Source organism: Rhinopithecus roxellana, chromosome 20 (assembly GCF_007565055.1).
Source record: "Rhinopithecus roxellana isolate Shanxi Qingling chromosome 20, ASM756505v1, whole genome shotgun sequence".
NCBI lineage: Eukaryota > Metazoa > Chordata > Mammalia > Primates > Cercopithecidae > Rhinopithecus > Rhinopithecus roxellana.
This window is the reverse complement of record NC_044568.1, coordinates 20,796,114-20,816,071: the sequence shown is the minus strand read 5'-3', so window position 1 is coordinate 20,816,071 and position 19,958 is coordinate 20,796,114. Positions and strand designations below refer to the sequence as shown.

The 19,958-nt window shown below is 49.0% G+C and overlaps 1 protein-coding gene across 4 annotated transcripts in view; it reads right to left on the bottom strand.

The window, feature by feature from the left end:
- Nucleotides 1-19,525, bottom strand: part of ZCCHC14 (zinc finger CCHC-type containing 14) — a 90,460-nt gene extending 70,935 nt beyond the window's left edge. For 3 of the 4 annotated variants that reach the window (XR_747054.2, XM_010355590.2, XM_030924832.1), the window contains exon 1: nucleotides 18,179-18,793. Coding sequence is in view for 3 of the 4 variants with exons in the window: in XM_010355590.2 (XP_010353892.2) it covers nucleotides 18,179-18,748 (570 nt within the window). In the remaining variant the exon portion in view is untranslated. Of the gene's footprint in view, nucleotides 1-18,178 lie in introns of all 4 variants that reach the window. The other variant, XM_010355591.2, reaches the window with a different exon arrangement.
- Nucleotides 19,526-19,958: the final 433 nt, after the last annotated feature.

Genomic DNA, 19,958 nt, shown 5'->3' with positions numbered 1-19,958 from the left:
AGGAATACTGCTTAAACACTGGGGTTTTCTTAGAGAAGGTGGCTAAATGTCTAATTACAGTAAATAAACTACACCATAATGACCATTTTGGTTCCCACCATAACATACAACTCCCTGAGATGGGCCATTCAAAGCAGTGAGCACATACAAGCAGCTGCTTTATAGCCCTCTGGGAATACTAGCCACAGTATAGGTTCAGTTTCAGAACATTTAGGCGTCTAGGATGGGAAAGAACAGGACTTGAAGAGGCCAGAAGGAGCAAGAAACCCCTGGTTGAAAACAAGATCCAGAAAGTGTCAGTAAAATCGGCTAGCAGGCTTTGTTTCTGCAGGCACCACAAACTCTATTCCAGGAGTCTTCCTGGGACACCCTACTATGAACAAGGCATTGCTGCTTCAGAGCCAAGGACCCCATCTCTTACTGTCAGCCATGCAACAAAAGATAAGACCAGAAAGGGCTCACCTGGATTGATCACAGAAGACATTTAGGCCAGAAAGTTTCAGATTTACCTTCCACTGCAGCTACGACCAGACCCTCACACCCAGGCATCTGCCCAACTGAACTTCACGCCTACAGGTGAAGCCTGGCCCAGGCCTGCTTCTCCGGCGAGTTCACCACACGCCTGACTCTCCTTCCTGTGGCTGACCACCACCAGGGGCCAGAGCATGTAGACAACCATTCCACTGACATCCTCCAGATGGACCCGTGACTTTAAGGCACTGGGCCATCCTAGCCTTCTCTCTGTACAGCACCTCATCCTTTTAACAGCACATGTTCCAGCTAGTATAAAACCCCCCTTTACAGCCGCTCTTCCTCAGGGATAATGAATCCTTCCTAGAACACATGGTTCATATTTATTTCTGCAACCCTTGGAGTATATAAAGCAGGTGGTTCTACTTTCAGTAATAGCTGAGACATTGGACCAATCCTCTTGCAGATAACTATAAATTCTGGACAAAGCATAAAAAACAACAAACTGAACAGGACCAAGAACAAGCAGAAACTGGAGGGGGCCTGTGCCCAGAGCGAGCTGAGCACTGCATGGGTTTCCTGTCCTGGGGCAGAATCTGGTCCTCATCAGAGAAGGAGGGCAGCTTAAAGCTCATAGAGAATCCCATAGTCTCACTTGAAAAACCAGAGAGGGGAATTCTGGTAGACAATTGCAGCTGGAAAGCAACGGGGTAAACCTGGAAGGGAGAGCACCCTGGGAGAGGACACTATGCTCTGCACACCAACTCTGTGTGAGCCCTGAAACAGGCAGGCACAGGGCAGCTCGAGGACAGCAAGGTCACACTACAGCAACTGAGCAGAGATTTTAGCTGCTGCTAACACAGGAAGAGTATATGGAGTTTGAGTCCAGCCAAACTGACTGCCTGCTGAAACAAAGCATCATCAATCTTCAGGAGGACAGAACGAAGTCCAGAGTTTCTATAATGGATCACTCACAAAATCCAAGAAGCAGTCACAATTATTAGACAAGGAAACAAACAAAAACATAACCTATACAAAAAGGAAAGGGTTAGCTCTGGAGACCAGGCACAGGACACTCCCACGTTGGCAGCACAGACAGGGACTCAGCAGCCCTTACAACAGGGCTCAGGAACAGAAAGGAAAAGGGACTGGGGCTGGACAAGCCAAACGGGTCTCAAGAGAGAAACAGAACATTTTTTAAAAAGTGGAAATTCCAGTGCCAGGTGCCGTGGCTCACGCCTGTAACCCCAGCACTTTGGGAGACCGAAGCAGGCAGATCACCTGAGGTCAGCAGTTCAAGACTAGCCTGGCCAACATGGCGAAACCCTGTCTCTACAAAAAATACAAAAATTACCTGAGTGTGGTGATGGGCGCCTGTAATCCCAGCTACTTGGGAGGCTGAGACAGGAGAATCGCTTGAACCCAGGAGTTGGAGGCTGCAGTGAGCCGAGAGCATGCCACTGTACTCCAGCCTGGGTGACAGAGCAAGACTCTGTCTTAAAAGAAAGGAAATTCCAGAACTAAAAAATGCTATTTCTAAACGAAGAAAAATCCCGTGGATGAGCTTTAACAGCAGACTGGAGATAACAGAAGACTCAGTGAATCTGAGGATGGATCAATAAAAAGTATCCAACCCAAAGAACAGAGAGAGAAAAAAAGATCTGAAAGGAAAACAATCGAACAAAGCTTCAGGGACAATATCACACAGTTTAATATACCTAGAGCTGGAGTCCCATAAGGAGAGAGACATTGAGGCAGAAACACATTTTGGAGAAATTATGGCTGAAAATTTCCCACAGTTGGCAGAAGGCGTGAATTTACAGATCCAGTAAGTTCAGGACACCAAATAAGATAAATTCAATAAAACACTTGGACACATCGCAGTCAGGCTGCCCAAATACCAAAGACACAGACCATCTTAGAGCCAGCCGGAGAAAAACAACTTGTGAGCACAGGGGAGCAGCCAACAGCGGAGTCCTGGAGGAGAGACAGGGTCTCGACTTCTCTCAAAGTCCCAGAAGAAGCAAGCTGCCAACAAAGGACTTCACATCCAGTGCAAACATCCTTCAATAGTATGGGTGAAAGTGAAACATGTTCTGATAAAAGAAAACTAAGAGCCTTTCTTGCCAGCACACCTACACTCCCAAAAATACTAAAGCGAGTTTGCCAGACTGAAAGGATATGGTAACAAACTGGATCAGTAAGGAATGAAAAGCACCAAAATGGTAAATAGGCCTAGTTCCACTTAGGGGTTGGGGGAAAAAGGTCCATTTGTGAGTATATAGAAAAGACAATATTTTCCTCGTAATTTTTTTAAAGGTACATTCACACTGAAGCAAACAATTCTGTGTATGCTGTGATGTCTATAGCACAGATGTAATATGTACACTTGCCACAGCAAGGACCAGGAAGGCACCTGGTTGCAAGACAGTGGCCAGCTTCTTACACTGCACAAGGCGTGGCACAGTATTAACTCTAAGCAGACTGGAAAGTTCAGTATCTACACTGGCATCCCTAGACCAGTCACTAAAATCATGCAACAAAGGAAGCCAACAGATAAAATGGAATTCCATGAATCTGCTTATATGAAGTTTTAGAAATGGCAAAACTAATCAATGGTGGATAAGAAACGGACGGAGACGGAGTCTCGCTCTGTCACCCAGGCTGGAGTGCAGTGGCCCGATCTCGACTCACTGCGAGCTCCGCCTCCCAGATTCATGCCATTCTCCTGCCTCAGCTTCCCGAGTAGCTGGGACTACAGGCGCCCGCCACCTCGCCCGGCTAATTTTTTTTGTATTTTTAGTAGAGACAGGGTTCCACCATGTTAGCCAGGATGCTCTCGATCTCCTGACCTTGTGATCTGCCCGTCTCGGCCTCCCAAAGTGTTGAGATTACAGGCATGAGCCACCACACCCGGCCAAGGGAAAGAGTTAAGGTCTGAGGGTAGGGGGTGGAGAAGGTGGCAACTGCCTGGAAAACAGCGGGAGGGAATTCTCTGGGCTGACAGTGATACTGCACAAACCCCCATCAAGGCTTATGTCTCCGTCAAAACTGAAGCGGTGGGCCGGGCACATCTGAGTGGTGAAAACAGTCAGATGACACACTTAAAATAAGTGCATTTCACTAAATGTAGGTTTTACCTTTAAATGAAAAGAAAAAAAGGAACCCCAACAAAATATTGGACTGCGGTACTGAGGACTATCATTTACATACTCAGTGCTGAAAGAATAAAAACGAGCCGCTGGGGCCAAGGCAGGGAGAGGAGCTTTGTCACCAAGATCATGGATCCCACCTAGGGCCGGCTGCACACATGGGGCAGCCCCAGGCATCGGCAGAGCCCGCGGAAGCTGGGGATGAGATCACACTCCCTACTTCCACCAGCTGCAGAGTCTGGGGCTCTCTTCCTCGTCTCATTTCATATTCCTCAGGTTTTTCCTCTCACTTTGAAAGATGAAATCAACACACAAACAATTTTAACTTCACATAATAAAAATAGCCACTAACTAACGTCACCTTTGTCAAATTATACTTAACCTCTCTGTGTCTGTTTTCTCACTGCTAAAACAGGGACAAAAATATAACCTAACTCATGGAGCTGTTATGAGGATTAAACGAAATACATGCGACGCCCTCAGAGCAGCCTCCTGCACCTGGGCAACACTGACACGCCCCCACTGCATCTCCCCGAGCCTGCTGCCCCTCACTGCACACACTTGGGGAACACTGAAACGCCCCCACTGCATCCCCCTAAACCCGCTGCCCCTCACCGCACACACCTGGGAACAATGACAAGTCCCCACCACATCCCCCTGAGCCTGCTGCCCCTCACTGCACGCACCTGGAGAACACCAACACGCCCCCACCGCATCACTCCCCTTGCAGCCTGCCTGCCGCCCCTCATTGCACACACCTGGGGAACACTGACACGCCCCCACCACACCCCCCTGAGCCTGCTGCCCCTCACTGCACACACCTGGGAACAATGACATGCCTCCACTGCAAGGCTCCCCGAGTCTGCTGCCCATCAATGCACGCATCTGGAAACACTGACAAGCCCCCACGCATCGCTCCTCCCTGTAGCCTGCTGCTCCTCACCTCCTATCTTTATTAGCAATTGTAAAAGGAAAAGTAACATTGATAAATTACCCTCCTCAATACAATATTAATGGTATGCTAGTTTAAAAGCCTTACACCTATTTCAACAACCCACACATATAAGTACTTTGAGAAATGACACACTGCACGATGTGTGGCACAGTATTAACTCTAAGCAGACTGTGGAAAGTTCAGAATCTACACTGTCATCCCTAGACCAGCCACTAAAATCAGGCAACGAAAGAAGCCAACAGATAAAATGGAACTCCATGATTCTGCTTAAATGAAGTTTTAGAACAGGCGAAACTGACCAGTGGTGGAAAAGAAACAGAATCGAGGAAAAGAATACAAAAAACGCCCGGGAGTCGGGGTGCGGAGAAGGTGGGCACTGACTGGAAAACGGCATGAGTTCTCACACATGAAAGATCCTCTCCCAGGAGCCTGGAGTCAGGAGAATCTCCCAGAGGTGGCATGCGAGTTCTGTGAGGATCTATTTAGTGTCCGGGTCGAGTTTACATACCACACAGTGCTTCCCACACAACCCCAATACTCCATGCTTTCAAAGTATCTCATTAATTTTACTAATCTTTTTTTTTTTTTTTTTCTGAGACAGAGTCTCACTGTTGCCCAGGTTGAAGTCCAGTGGCTCGATCTTGGCTCACTGCAACCTCTGCCTCCCAGGTTCAAACGATTCTCCCGCCTCAGCCTCCCAAGTAGCTGGGATTACAGGCACACGCCACCACGCCCGGCTAAATTTTGTATTTTTAGTAGAGATGGGGTTTCACCACATTGGTCAGGCTGGACTCAAACTCCTGACCTTGTGATCTGCCTGCCTCGGCCTCCCAAAGTGCTGGGATTACAGACATGAGCTATCGCGCCACGCCAATTTTACTAATTTTACTATAACTAGGTTGTTAGCATTATTCTCAAGCTTTTAAATTTTATTAAAGTGTCCAAAATAGAGTAGGGCTGAGGGTTGTTCCTCTTCCCCGTACATTAAATCTCTTCCTATTTCAAACAGTTTAATCTTTTTTCAATTCTAGACTATAATACTTCTAAAAACTAGTTCCTATATATACATGTTCTAATTAGTCAGGATAGGCCGGGCACGGTGCTTCACCACCTGTAATCCCAGCACTTTGGGAGGCCGACGCGGGCATATCACCTGAGGTCAGGAGTTCGAGACCACCCTAACCAACATGGTGAAACCCTATCTCTACTAAAAATACAAAAAGTAGCCGGGTGTGGTGGCGTGTGCCTATAATCCCAGCTACTCAGGCAGCTGAAGCAGGAGAGTCGCTTGAACCCGGGAGACAGAGGTTGCAGTGAGCTGAGATCACACCACTCAGCCTGGGCAACAGTGTGAGACTCCGTCTCAAAAAAAAAAAAAAAAAAAGAAACCTAAGGATATAATTTCTTTCTGGCTTTCTGGTAATTCTATTGATGCTTTTATGCAAATGTCCCAAATAGACAAATGACTCCATAATGCTCCCTTCTTAAGAGTTAATCTGATGTCACTGTTGAAAGTATAAAAGAAATAAATGAAACTTTAATTAGAATAAGTTTTTCAATTTATTGACATTATGCAGCAAACTAAAACAGACATTATGTAGCAAACTAAAACATCAAGGCTTACCATGATTTAAAGTTTTAAAAGCATTAAAGAAATATAATCCAAACAAACTTACTTATAGAACTAAAAATGTTCCTCCATGGAAATGAACTCATCCACACACAGGCTCCACAGGCTCCACAGGAGAGGAGGCCGCCAAAGCATCACGGTGCCATGCGGCTTCTTCTGAGCTCTCAGCTGACGCATTCACAACCTTGTATGTGTGCAACCCGGTAACCTAAAGCTCAACCTGGGTGTCACAGAGTTTCTCCCAATGAAAGCTTCTGTATGCCAGTTTCTTCCTTTTTTTTTTTTTTTTTTTTTAATAGAGACGGGTTTTTGCCATGTTGCCAGGCTGGTCTTGAACTCCTGGCCTCAAGTGATCCACCTGCCTTGGCCTCCCAAAGTGCTGGGGTTACAGGTGTGAACCAGTGCACCTGGCCTTGCATGCCAGCTTCTGAAAAATATAAAATTAAAAATAAGAAAGTAGGGCCAGGCGCAGTGGCTCACACCTGTAATCCCAGCACTTTGGGAGGCCGAGGCGGGCGGATCATGAGGTCAGGAGATCAAGATCATCCTGGCTAACACGGTGAAACCTTGTCTCTACTAAAAATACAAAAAATTTTGTATTTTTACAAATACACCGGGCGAGGTGGCGGGCTCCTGTAGTCCCAGCCACTCAGGAGGCTGAGGCAGAAGAATGGCGTGAACCCAGGAGGTGGAAGCTTGCAGTGAGCCAAGATCGCACCAATGCACTCCAGCCCAGGCGACAGAGTGAGGCACTGTCTCAAAAATAAATAAATAAATAAATAACAAAGTAGAATACCGATGTTAAAGTTCAAGTTACACTTCACTAGAATCTACAGCTACATAATATATAAGTAGTAGTCACTGGATAAAGGCAAAAATTAAAAAGATAAAAAGTACGAGTTGGTAACAGGAGTTACTACTGTGGCCACTGAAAAGAAAAACCCGAAGGGAAAAAAGCACTTGTACTACAGCGACTTTTCATCCACCCAACACCTCCTGCCCCTGGGTTTAACGAATGCTCCACAGGTGAGCCCCTGGTAGGTGGTAGGTACTGCTAGGTTCTAGTGATTTAAAAAGGCAGTCTCTGTCAAAGTCAAAGTCTTGGGGGCAGAAACAGAACATAGCACATAAGGTCTAGGATAAGGATGCAACAACAAAATGACTGGTATCGACGAACCAATAATGGGGATGGGGGTATCCGGTGTCCAGTCTGAGAGAACAGCCTCTCCCAGGGCGCAGGAGAGAGAAAGCACAGGGAGGAAGAACTGTGCCCACAGACAGAGGTGTGTACGGACAGGTAGGGGACAGATCACAAAGGCCATGGCACATCATGCTAAGACCTATAAGCCAGAAATGAGGCTCCTGCATGCTTTTGACCAGGACCATTCCAGTGACACAAGGGAACTGATGTTAGAGGCTAAGAGGGGGCCAGTGAGACCAGAGGGGGTTATGGAGGCAGACCCAGGCCAGGGAGACCAAAAAGGGTTGCCAGAAGGCAGACCCAGGCCAGGAGACTAGAATGTTAATGAGGCTAGACCTAAGTCAAGGTCAGAGTTGGGCACATCAGTGTTATTTCTAAAAAGAGTTAAGATACCAACGCTTCTGAACTATTCAATTAGAAAACAAAATGGAGCAGCTATGAAGTTGTTTCTTGTAGACGTTAAACACTGACATCAGCTGACTTGCATTCTAATACAGATTTCTGATCAGAAGCAAAGTGGAGTTAGGCTAGGCTGGGGCCATGCTGGTTTCCTGAAGACTATTCTAATCTATGTCCTGCTTCCCTGGCATCCTGCCTCAAATCTAAGCCTGCGTCCAGAGAAGTGTGCCATATATGTGACCACCATGGCAAGTGTGGTAGGGAGAGAAACGGGGGAGAAAGGGGAAGTGGGAGGAGAAAGGAAGGAGAGGAAGAAAGGAAAGCAGGGGGGAAAGAAAGGGAGATTCTGAAGGAACACTGAATCGGGGCTGTAACGGTGTCACTGGAGACAAATCTAAAGATATTTAGGACTTGTTCATAAACCAGCTGGAGGGGATAAAAAAGGGCATCTCTATGGCAGGCCTGGGCCTCTGGCTGGAGGGAATTAGAAGGGAAGGACAGAGCAGGTCAGGGTTGGTGTCTTGGTCTGTTTTGTGTTCCTGTAACAGAATACCACAGAGTAGGTAATTTATAAAGAAAAGAAGGGTACTTCTTACAGTTCTGGAGGCTGAAAGTCCAACAGCAAGAGCCTGCATCTGCTGAGGGCCTTCCTGCTGGGACATCCCATGGTGGAAGGCAGAAGAGGGAAGGGTGACAGAGCCAGGGAACAAGCCAGCAAGAGGAGCCCCACACCGGCCTTTACAAAAGCACTCTCAGGTGACGAGGATATTACCTCACTGTAATGGCAGAGGCAGAGCCCTCATGACCTACCCATGTCCCAACACTGCTGCACTGGGGATTAAGTTTCCGAGATGCAAACTTTGGGGGAAACACTGGAACCATGGCAGGCAGGAAGAGAGAAACCTGCCTTTGCACACTCTGAGCTACTGGGAACTGTCACTGGAAGCTGGAGGTCTGGTTGAGTCTTTAGGTTTTTGGGATTCATCAGTGAGACTGGCAAAACCACAGCTGAAAAGGTCACGAATTATAAAGGAAAAAGAGAGAAGTCTGAGGAATAACATCATCAAAAGTGCAGAAAAGCAGAGGAGAAACTGAAAACAGATATCCAGAGAAGACGAAAACCAGCAGTGCCAGAACTGGCGGAGGCAGCGCAGATCCCAGCCGGCCGGCACACCCAGGCTGCAGAAGCCACCATCCGGGGGAGGTGCCTGACAGCCATATTTATTTCAAACAAAACCGAAAAAAACCTTTCCCGGGGATTCCTCTGTGTAGGAAAACCACAAAAACGAAGGAGAGGTAAGAAACATAGCCGAGAGTATCCAATGAACCTGGCCAACATGAGGTCATCTGGATGGACACATCCATGAAGTAGAACGCAGGGTCCAGAAGTGAACCAAATAGATGTGGGAGTATACGACAGAGACAGCTCAGATCTCGGAGAGCAGAGACTATTTAACAGATGGCACTGGGACAAATGGGCTGTCATCTGGAAAATATAAAACTAACTTTGTACCTTATACCAAATCAATTCCAGATGGATCCGTTTGGTATAAAAAGAGAATGACACAAGTTCCACAGGCGACACTGCAGGGGACTGTCTTTAGAATGTACGGGGCGTCATGTGTATTACGTACGCACAATACATGCATATGTATAATATGTATGATGAGAAATGCATTATACATTATGCATTATGACACAAAAGCCAGAAGCCATACCAAAAAGGACTGATAAATGTACCATTTAAAAAAAAGAGAGAAAATAACTGCATGGCAAAGTCAAAAGACAAGATTAAAAACCCAGAAAACAAATACATGCAATTCCTACTAAAGATGATTTCCTTGAAACTTATGGAGTTTCTAAAAACTAACAACCCAGCCAGGCATGGTGGCTCACACCTGTAATCCCAGCACTTCGGGAGGCCGAGGTGGGTGGATCCCTTGAGGTCAGGAGCTTGAGACCAGCCTGGTCAACATGGTGAAACCCCAGCTCTACTAAAAATACACACACACACACACACGCACACACACACACACACACACACAAATTAGCCAGGCTCAGTGGCACAAGCCTGTAATACCAGCTACTTGGGTGGCTGAGGCAGGAGAATTTCTTGAACCCAGGAGGCAAAGGTTGCAGTGAATTGAGATCACACCAGTGCACTCCAGCCTGGGTGATAGAGTGAGACTCTGTCTCAAATAAAGTAAAAATTAAAAAAAGAAAAGACCAACAACCCAACAGAGGTGAGCAAAGGAGACAAACAGCTCACCAAAAATCAATGAAATAGTTTACTTGAAACAATATTCAACCTCACTTCTAAGATAAAACTACACCACACCAGGGTAAGTCTCCACCTAACAGAATGGCTGCGACCAGCAAGTGGCTAACTCACTGGGCTCGTTAAAGGTTAGAGAAACAGGCCTTGTATATGGCTGTGGGAATTCTGAAAGCAGATCTTGGCAACAGGTAAAATAAATGCAAAAGCACAGACCATTTGACCCAACTCCACCTGTGGATTTCTACTCCACAGGCAGAGTTACCTGACTGCGACAGGTGCCATCTGTCGTCTGTAACATGTGGGTGACATGTACATAACATGTAAATGACACTGAACTGGTTGGTAATACGATGGAACAAAATGTTATCAATAGGGCCTGATTAAATAACACATTCGTGCCATGAACAAGCTCTTTATGGACTGACAGAGAAGCCTCATCTGGAAAGACTGCCAAGAGAAGACCAGGAGGCACCTGTGTGTGCAGTGGGACATCAGGTATCTACTTGTAAATACATATGGTTTCTCTGGAAGGTTCTACGAGGAAGTGTGCTATCTGCAAAGAGGGGAACTGGATGGCTGGGAGGAGGGTAAGAAACATGTTTTTTACTCGTGAAACAAAAGTTATCAACACCCAGGGAAAGGAGAACCTTGCCTGACCCTTGAAACATCCTGGGTGCCCTTCCCTGCCATCGGTGGGAGAAGGGACTTTCCATGCAGCTGCCTCTGGCACTTTTCCACTTCTTACCTCTGGTTACATTACCTATTTAAAATTTTTCTTCACTGAAGAGATTGCTGAATACTCTTCCGTAAAAATTGTTTTTGTCAAAGAGGTTCAAGGCAAAAGGCAGGTCACAGGAGGCTGAGGAATAACTGAAGGTGAGGAACTAGAGACAGCAGAATCGACTTCATGAAGCGTGGCTGTTACAGCATGATGAACAGCGTGTATGTAAGATCCTACGTGTATCTAAGCATGTGTATGGTGTCTTGAAAGAAAGTGTGAACATATATGTGCAGAAACATGTCTGGAAAGACACACATCAACCTATTCTCATGGACCAGCGCCAGCCAGCGGGATGGAAGGCCTTTTCTGCTAGCTGCTCAGGGAGGCCTCGGTGGTGAAGCCACCAAGAGAAGAGGGGCTGGTAGAGATGAGTGGTGTTAGAGGTGGGGTTTTGTTGGCTGGTAGAGGTGAGTGGTGTTAAAAGGTGGGGTTTTGCTGAAAATAAATCAGAGAACCATTATGGTTCTGTTTATGGGTTGGGTGGGAAAATACTAGAGGTCAAAGACTGGATTGAAGGAGGGAGACAGAAATTACAACATTCAAACGCTCATCTACCAGTGACCCCGAGGAAACAGAGGGGTGTGACCAAACTGTCAGTGAGGGACCAGCCTTACACAGAAAGGAAACACAGAGAAACTAAGGAGGCATCCAGGCCCAGATAACACATTTCAAGGGCGAGTGATTTTTCTGTGAGCCTGCAAAGCACCTGCCCCACTGGCAAGCTGGGTAGTGAATGGCAGGCGGGGGTCCACAGTGCCCCTCTTTGAGGGTGAGCGGCCGGGGCCGGGGCTTTGTGGCCAGCACGTGAAGTCCTGTCCTGCTTAATCAAGCCCTGATCAGACATGACACACAGCTGCCGGAAGAGCAATTATTTGAAAGATACTCTGTCTTGCTTCTGTCTTCTCACTTTAAGTAGCTTTGGGTCTTTTAACCCAGAGCAAAACAGAAACTGCTAAGAATTAACCTATTTTGTTAGTTCTGGATGATCTCTTTTTACCTTTGATAGGAAATGTTTCTACAACGTATCGGGTCTCTCTACAATAAAAACATCTACAGAGACTGGAGAAAAAAAAATTACCTTGCTAAAACTAATTTCTAAACTGCATATGTCAGACTAAAGTCTAAAACCCAAAGCCCTTCAATAATGTACCCTAATAAGGTAACTTGCAGCAACAGTTCTTAAACTAATAAGATAACAACTGTTCCAACCGGCAGTTTTTCAGGAAAAAAAAAAAAAAGGAGGATCTTTTTCTAAAATCTAATGCCTCTAAGGTGGGGGGCGGGGGAGAATACTAAAGTAGAAATTTTTCCTAGCATAACAGAAATTTCTTTGTCATCAATTCAACAAACAAAAATGCCCCAGCGCAAGTACCTCTTACTATTCTATTCTACTAGCCGGACTCTGGAGTTTTAAGACTCAGGTAGATTTGTTGGAAAAGTATGTTAATCCAAAAGGTAAATGAAGTTTTACAGGACTAAAGAGAAAATGGGTAAACTAAAGCCTAAGTAAACGGTAAGCTTCACCTGCAGCAACAAGACTAACGTCGATGCGTATCTCCAATTATCTTCTCACTTGAACAAACAATACCATCATATTACTCATCACACCCAAATATGACACAGAATTTCCAGTTCCTACAACTATGCTGGGAACACAGCACAAAACAGCAAAACTCAAATGTGTGTTCAACTAAATGAGGCAAATGTGAAGTAGCTCATGTCAAAGTAAATGGCCTTCATTTAATGTGAGGGCAAAGGACAGTAATTACAGTACCACATAATCCAAGCCATTACACAGTAGATGGCAGTGCTACTGCAGCTCCATCATGGCATCAACAAAAACACTACCACCAAGAAAGCAATCAGGACTGCATCCCGGCATGGTCATGCACTGCATAATGATGCTTCCATCACTGACAGACCGCACAGACCGGGGTCCTCTAAGATTCTAACACTGCATTTTTACTGTACCTATTCTGTTCTGAGAGACCGCACGGACCGGGGTCCTCTAAGATTCTAATACTGCATTTTTACTGTACCTATTCTGTTTAGATACACAAATACCATAGGGTTACAACTGCCTACAGTATTCAGTAGAGCAACATGCTGCACAGGTTTAGAGCCAAGGAGCAATAGGCTCTACACTGTGGCCTGGGGTGTAGCGGGTTCTGCCACCTAGGTTTGTGTAAGTGCACTCTGTGGTACTCACACAACAAAATCAGCTCAGGACGCTTTTCTCAGAACGTATCTGTGTCCTTAAGCAGCACATGACTGTATGTCTAGATTCCAGTATCATGTACTGTACTTTACTATGAAACAGGACAGTGTTTTAGACCTGTAACAGCTGGCCAAAAAAATAAAAAAAGATCCACTATGTGTTAGGATATTATCTCCTATAATGTAATAAAACAAACGATGTATACAAAGACAGCCAGAAGACTTAGTTCACAGACAAGTTCATAGACCAGGCAGTTTCCAGCTGCCCAGGAGAACAAGTGTTAAAGATGGAGACAAAACAGTGCTTTTAGGTCACAGCTATTCCTTTAACCATCAGTGACAACAGCTGCTCCAGAGAGAGTCTGTTCTTATGGAATGCTAGATGACTCTTGGCTGCAACAGGCCCAGAGTTTAGGGCTGAAGGAGAAACCAAAAGAAGCCACTTACACTTTGTCTGATAACCAAAGGATGAACTATCCCACATTTCACCTGTGAACTGCAATGATTTTCAACAGCTTATGAAAAGCAACAAGGCAAAAGCTGTTGCTGATCTTTGGACAGAGATTTTCAGCAGGTTTACTCACAGTATTTGTGTCCATCTGAAGTTTCTACAGTGCTTATTCTCGGGCACTCACAATGCAAGCCACAGAGAGCTCCAGTACTGTTCTACAGCACGTTATCCTAAAGGAAGACCAGCACCCCACCACACCCCTGCACCAAAAACTTTAAAAACATCATTTTAGTACCCCTCAAAAAAATCAGCCCCATGAAGCAGTTCATTATCCACACCCTGAGGATGCTTGAAACACAAAGGGCAGGGCCCTCACAGCTGGAGCTCAGGCGGGGCCCCACCCCTGCCCACCAGGCCCTGCTCCCCCATACCTGTCGCTGACCAAATACACCAGTCTGGAGGCTCTATACCGACAGCAGTGTTCCCTGCCACCTCCCACTGCAGCTCCCCAGGCTAGCTGAGGCCACACCTACACAGCTCTGCACACGGCACCTAGCAATCCACCAGGTAGAACAGGAGCCCTCAGACAGCCCTGCACAGACACGTGCACCAGTGGTCCACAGAGGATGCGCTAAGTGTTAGGTACAGTGCATGGGAGTGAAGACAAAGAGCCTATTAACCATGAAGAAAAAGGTCTACAAGCAAACACGTGAAGCAACCCCAAGTTCCACCCGCTGAGGAATGTGTGAGCACAGCTTGGCCTCTTCACACAGGGGAACGCCACTCGGCCGTGAAAGAGGAGGAAGTGCTGACACACCCACAGCACGGAGGGGTCCTGAGATCATGACACCCAGTGAAGGCAGCCAGTCACAAAGAGCCACACGGTGTGTGTTCCCCTTACATGCAACATCCAAAAAAGACACCCACAGAGACAAAAAAGGGTGGTCAAGTGTTGGAGGGCAGAGGGAATGGGGAGTGACTAATAGACACTGGGTTTCTTTTTGGGGTGATGGAAATGTTCAGAGGCAGTGGTCATGCTTGCACAGCTTTAAGACTATACTAAAATCCACTGACTTCTACACTTTAAGAGGATTAAGTGTATACAGTATATGAATTCTCTTTCAATAAGGCTGTTATTTTCAAAACAAGAAAAAGCATGTGCATATACCACAGCATATTAATCACTGACACAAAGAAAAAACTGCAAAGGATTTATTTTAACTATTTCCAAAACTATGGTCTTTTATTTACGTAAAACAGACATTAGAAAGTCTAAGCCAACTATCCACCACAGTTGGCACCCTGGAACAGGCGACTGCAGGAGTAGCAAGCAGCAGCATTACCGGTCACTAAGCAGAGTACAACTAATTCAGCCTACCATCAGTGTGGCTACTGGGAGTATTTTTCTTTCTGAAAGTAAAATACAGGTATGTCTACTTTACACTCCCCACACTTTTACACCTCTAGAAGTCCTCAGAACAGTAAGAATTTTTAAATAAAAATACAGGGTTTGGACAAGGAATTGCAAATAATGACTTTCGGATAATACAGTGAAAATAAACTTAAACTTTTTTGAGACAGGGTCTCACTCTGTCACCCAGGTTGGAGTGCAGTGGCATGATCATACCTCACCTACAGCCTCGACCTCCTGGGATCTGGTAATCCTCCCACCTTGGCCTCCCAAGTAGCAGGGACTACAAGTGTGTGCCACCACTCCTGGCTAATTTTTGTATTTTTTGTAGAAACAGGGTTTTGCTGAGTTGCCCAGGCTGGTGCTGAACTCCTGCACTCAAGCAATCTACCAACCTTGGCCTCCCAAACTTCTGGGACTACAGGCGTAAGCCACCTTGCCAGGCCAAGAAATAAAAATTCAAATTGGACTAAAAATTTAAAAAGCAATTGACATCTGTATCTCTAAAAGAAACATACAAAGTCTCTAAGTTGGGAGAGTTCAAAACAAAATACAACAGCTTACAAAAGAATGCAGACAGCTGTAACGGGGCTGCTTTTGCAGGATTACCCCAAATGTAAGATTTAGAAACTAAGAAGGCAAAATACCTAAATGCTAGATTTCATCTAAGTTGCCTGCTCCAAGCAACAAAGGGTTCATCAGCGTCAGTCTTACCTTTGAGGCAGCAACAAAAACTCAAGTTAAATGAATGGGGCTGAAATTAGCTTAGCAGTGACACTGGGGATGTAGGGAAAACTAGAAACCATGGTTGTTTTGAAATACGAAAATGACAACCCAAGGTTACTCCTTATAATAATCCTCTCATTAAGGGTCACAGAATTTTCCAGTTTTCCAAAGATGAAACAAAAAAACTGTCAGCTCCAAGTTAACTATTCAAAAACCAATTTAGAACACATAAACATTCATGACCAAGATGTAAATAACTGCATCTATAAAACATGCCTTGCTTTAAGTTAGCATACCTCTATAAAAATGAATGTTAAAAGCCAGAGAGGCCATAAATACGGAGAAAGCAGCATTTACTGCACCTCTGCCGGAAGCTCACGTTACCTATGTAACCCTCAAAACAAGCCTGTGGGGTAGATTACATCCCTTCCACTGCAACAGGGACACCCTGAGAGGCAGAAGGATCCTGGCCAAGGTTGCACGGCTGGTAAATTCAGTGCCCGTGGCCTTGGGGTTGGTTGGGGGGGTGGTGTGCAGGGGTGAGCTGAGAGGAATAGATTAGCCCCTTCATCTCATCAAAAGGATTTCTGCTTGACAGAAAGTCTCTCCCATAAAAGATATTTTTGTTCTAGATTTAGCTCCCTGCCCAACCAAATAATCACCACTGTCTGCATAAAGTGATGCACCCGTGCTCACACAGTAAGAATCCCCTTAAAGAGCTGACGTTACTGTAGCAACAGCCATAGAAATTATTAGTGGGTGGACTCTACACAAAGGAGTAACAGCACATGAAAACTGACCATAAATGAGTGGGATTCCATGAATAGGCGACAATTTGCCGGCATGTCAAGGCTTACACAGATTACTATAAACAACTACATTTCCTAGGACTCTCTGCGCAGCACACAGCCTGGAATCTAGGGTGAGAGCTGAACTTAAAAACTATAGTCTTGGAGATAAATGTCACACACAAAAAATCAATTAAAAAAACCAATGTATGTACCACAACTACTTCTTAGAGGAAGACATTAAAAAGGAAAAGCCACAATCTAGGATTGAAAGACAGCTTTAAAAACACACACACACAAAAACCTAGCAAACCAGACGGTGTTCTCAGCCACTCATAAAAGCAAAGTCTTATCAAAGTTTTAACTTCAAAGAGCTTAAAGACACCGCAAAGAGGCACTCAGCAGGACTAGTCCTGACTGCAACCTATTCCCTTCCAAAAAAAAATCAGTTTGTAATCTAAATACACATCACACCAGGTCAAAGTAATCTCTTCCGGCAGCAAAATTTTGGCACTGGATTGCAGGGGGCTGTTAAAAATAGCTTGAGCCCCAAACACTTTGCGTTTTCAGTTCTGAAGCACTTAGACAAAAGTTCACATCGCTAAGTGGATGGCCAGGATGCCCTTTCGGTTCAATCTGGAGGAGACCGCAGATCTTTAACTTAACCTAACGTTCCTTAAGGCACCGGTGTCCTCCCACTCAAAGTCGGCCTGGGTTTTGTTTCTAAGGGTCGCCAATAGGTTTCACCGGCATTTAAAGCTCTGAGAGTCTTTCTCTGTTACAGGTAGCCTGGCTCTTAAAAACGATCACACACAACGTTCACAGGCATGTGCACATTCATAAATACACACACGTGTGCACACATACATGCCCACATGTGACACACGCGTACATCATACCGCATGCACGTGTCCATAAATGAGCTCATACGGACAGCCACGTCCCGCGCCCAGGCCCCCAGCGACACAGGCCCCCAGCGGGGCCCCGAACACCTGTGTGGAGGGAGCGGCTCAGCGAAGCTCAGCGCCTTGCAATGTTCACCTCACCGGCGGCTTCTGGCATGGCCATGGCTCCTTCCCTTTCTGGTAATAAATACCAAATTTGGGGAAACCAAGGCGCCGCAATGTGTTATCTGTCACCCAAGGGCCGCATTAAGGGGACAAAGGCCTTATCGCGTTTGCAGCCGGCTAAGTGAAAGGAGGGCACCCGGGACTGTGAGTTCTGACCGCGGACGTCTCCCGCACCGCTCCCGCGGATCCTCGGACCCAGGGCCCCTGCAGCGGCTCCTGCCCAAGGGGCGCGAGGCTTAGGTCTGGAGACTTTGGAGCACGCAGAGGGGACTGAGGGTGTGGGTTCAGGGCCGCGGTGTGGTCTTGGGGCTTGAAGTGCAGACTTAGGGTGCGGAGTGGGAGCTTAAGATGTGGGCTTGGGACACGGGATGGGGACTTGAGGTGTACGGTGGAGGCTTTGAGAGGTGGGGCACACATTTGGGGTGCGGGGTATAAGCTTGGGATGGGGCTTGGAACACGGGATTGGGGCTCGTGGTGCAGGCTGGAGGCCTGGGTAGGGCTCTCGGTGCAGGTTGGAGGCGTGGGGGGGAGGTCGCAGTGCAGGCTTGGAGGCCTGGGTAGGGGACTCGCGGTGCAGGCTGGAGGCTTGGCGTGTAGAGTTGGGGGCGCAGAGTTGGGTACAGGGCAGAGCTCGGGGCGGGCACGCACCTTGTGACAGGCCGGGCAGGTGGGCAGCGCGCCGCCCGGCCCGGGCGCGCCCTTGCCGCCGTGGCCCCCGCCGCCGTTCAGGCTGCTCTGGATCTGCGTAAGCTCCTGGCGCAGCACCTGCTTCTGGTGGAAGCTGAAGGCCGGGTGGTTGGAGGCCATGGTGAACAGCAGCAGGAACTCATCGCCCGTGCGGCCCTCGTTGAGCTGCAGCCCGTAGTTGTGGATGATGGAGTCGATGTGCGTGAGCGTGCGGTAGAGCACGCCCGCCGCCTCGCGCTGCTCCGAGCCCAGCAGCGCCAGCGACACCAGCAGCTTGCTGCGCACCACCTCGTCCGTCAGGTTGGTGAGGCTGCCTAGGTCGGCCGGGTTGTTGGCCTTGATCTCCGAGTCGCGCAGGGAGTGGTAGTCCTTGCGGGCCAGGTCCTCCAGACACGAGCCGAGGAAGCGCAGCTCGAGCGGGATGCACAGGTCCAGCAGGCCGCACAGGAACTCCACGCGCTGCGGCGACGGCAGCTCCGAGAACCAGCGGTACACGCCGTCCCTCTGCAGCGGGCAGCGCTTCTCCACCATGCTGCCGCCCGCGCCGCGCCGCGACCCGGGGCCGGGGGCCGCGCGGGGGCGGCCGGGGGGCGCCGGGGGCCGCGGCCGAGGCGCGCCGGGGCCGGGGGCGCGCGGGCCGGGGCCGGGTCCGGGCGAGGGCGCGCGGGCGCCGCGGGCCTGGCGGGCGCCGGGGCGGGGGCGGGGACCGGGGCCGGGCAAGGCTCCCGTCAGGGGCCGGCGGGCGGGCGCGCGCGAGGCGCCGGGGGGGCCCGGGGCGGCCGGGGCGGCCGGGGGCGGCGAGCGGCCTCGGGCCCCCCGCTCACGGGGAGGCGCCTTCCCCGCGCCCGTGCCCAGCGGCGGCCGGTGCGCGGCGGCGGCGGCGGCTGCTCCTCGTCGTCGTCGTCGTCGTCGCCCGGGAGGCGGCCGCCCCCATCTCCCCCCGCGCCGCAGGGTCTGTCACTGCGGGCCGCCCCCCGACGGAGCCGCCCCGGCCATGCCGTCGCCGCCGCCCGCGCCTCCGCCCAGGCCGGCCGTTACCCCGGGCCGCGGGCGCGGCGTCGCCGCCTGGGGAGCGCTGGGGGCCGCTGCCGCGGAACGGGCGCTGGCGGGGGAGGGACGCCTGGCGGGCGGCGCGGAGGGATCCGGCCGGGACTTGCCGGCCTTGCTGCTCCCGCGCGGCGGACGGATCCGGGCCCGAGCGCGGCGGCGGCGGCGGCGGCAGCAGCGGCAGCGGCAGCGGAGGCGCCGTCAGAGGAGCGGAGGGATCGTCGCGCTCGCGGCTGACGGGCGGCCGGGACCAGCAGAAGTGGGCGGGGTGGCCGCCTCTCGCGACAGCCCGGGCAGGCCGGGCCCGCCTCCCCCCGCTGATTGGCTCAGGCGGCCCGTTCTCGGCCCGTGATTGTGCCTGGACCCCAATCCCATTCGCCCGTGCCGCGGCCACGCCTCCCCGGGGGTTGTCGATCATGTTGGAGCCACCGCCTCCCGTCTCTCGGCGGCCGATTGGTCCGCGGAGATCGGAGAGGCGGAAAACCCGGGCTGGATTTCTGGTTGCTTTTGTTCCCGCAAATTTGCGTGGAGCATTGTTTTTGGGCGAAAACGGGGCGTTCGGCCTTCCTGCTTTATTCCTGAGCGGTGTAAGAGGGAGATAGTGGGTATCTTCGAGAAATGGCCGCCGCGGCGTCCGGACCCCCTGGTTCCAATCCCGGGTCGGCCACTGCTAAGCTGTGTGACCTTGGACGAG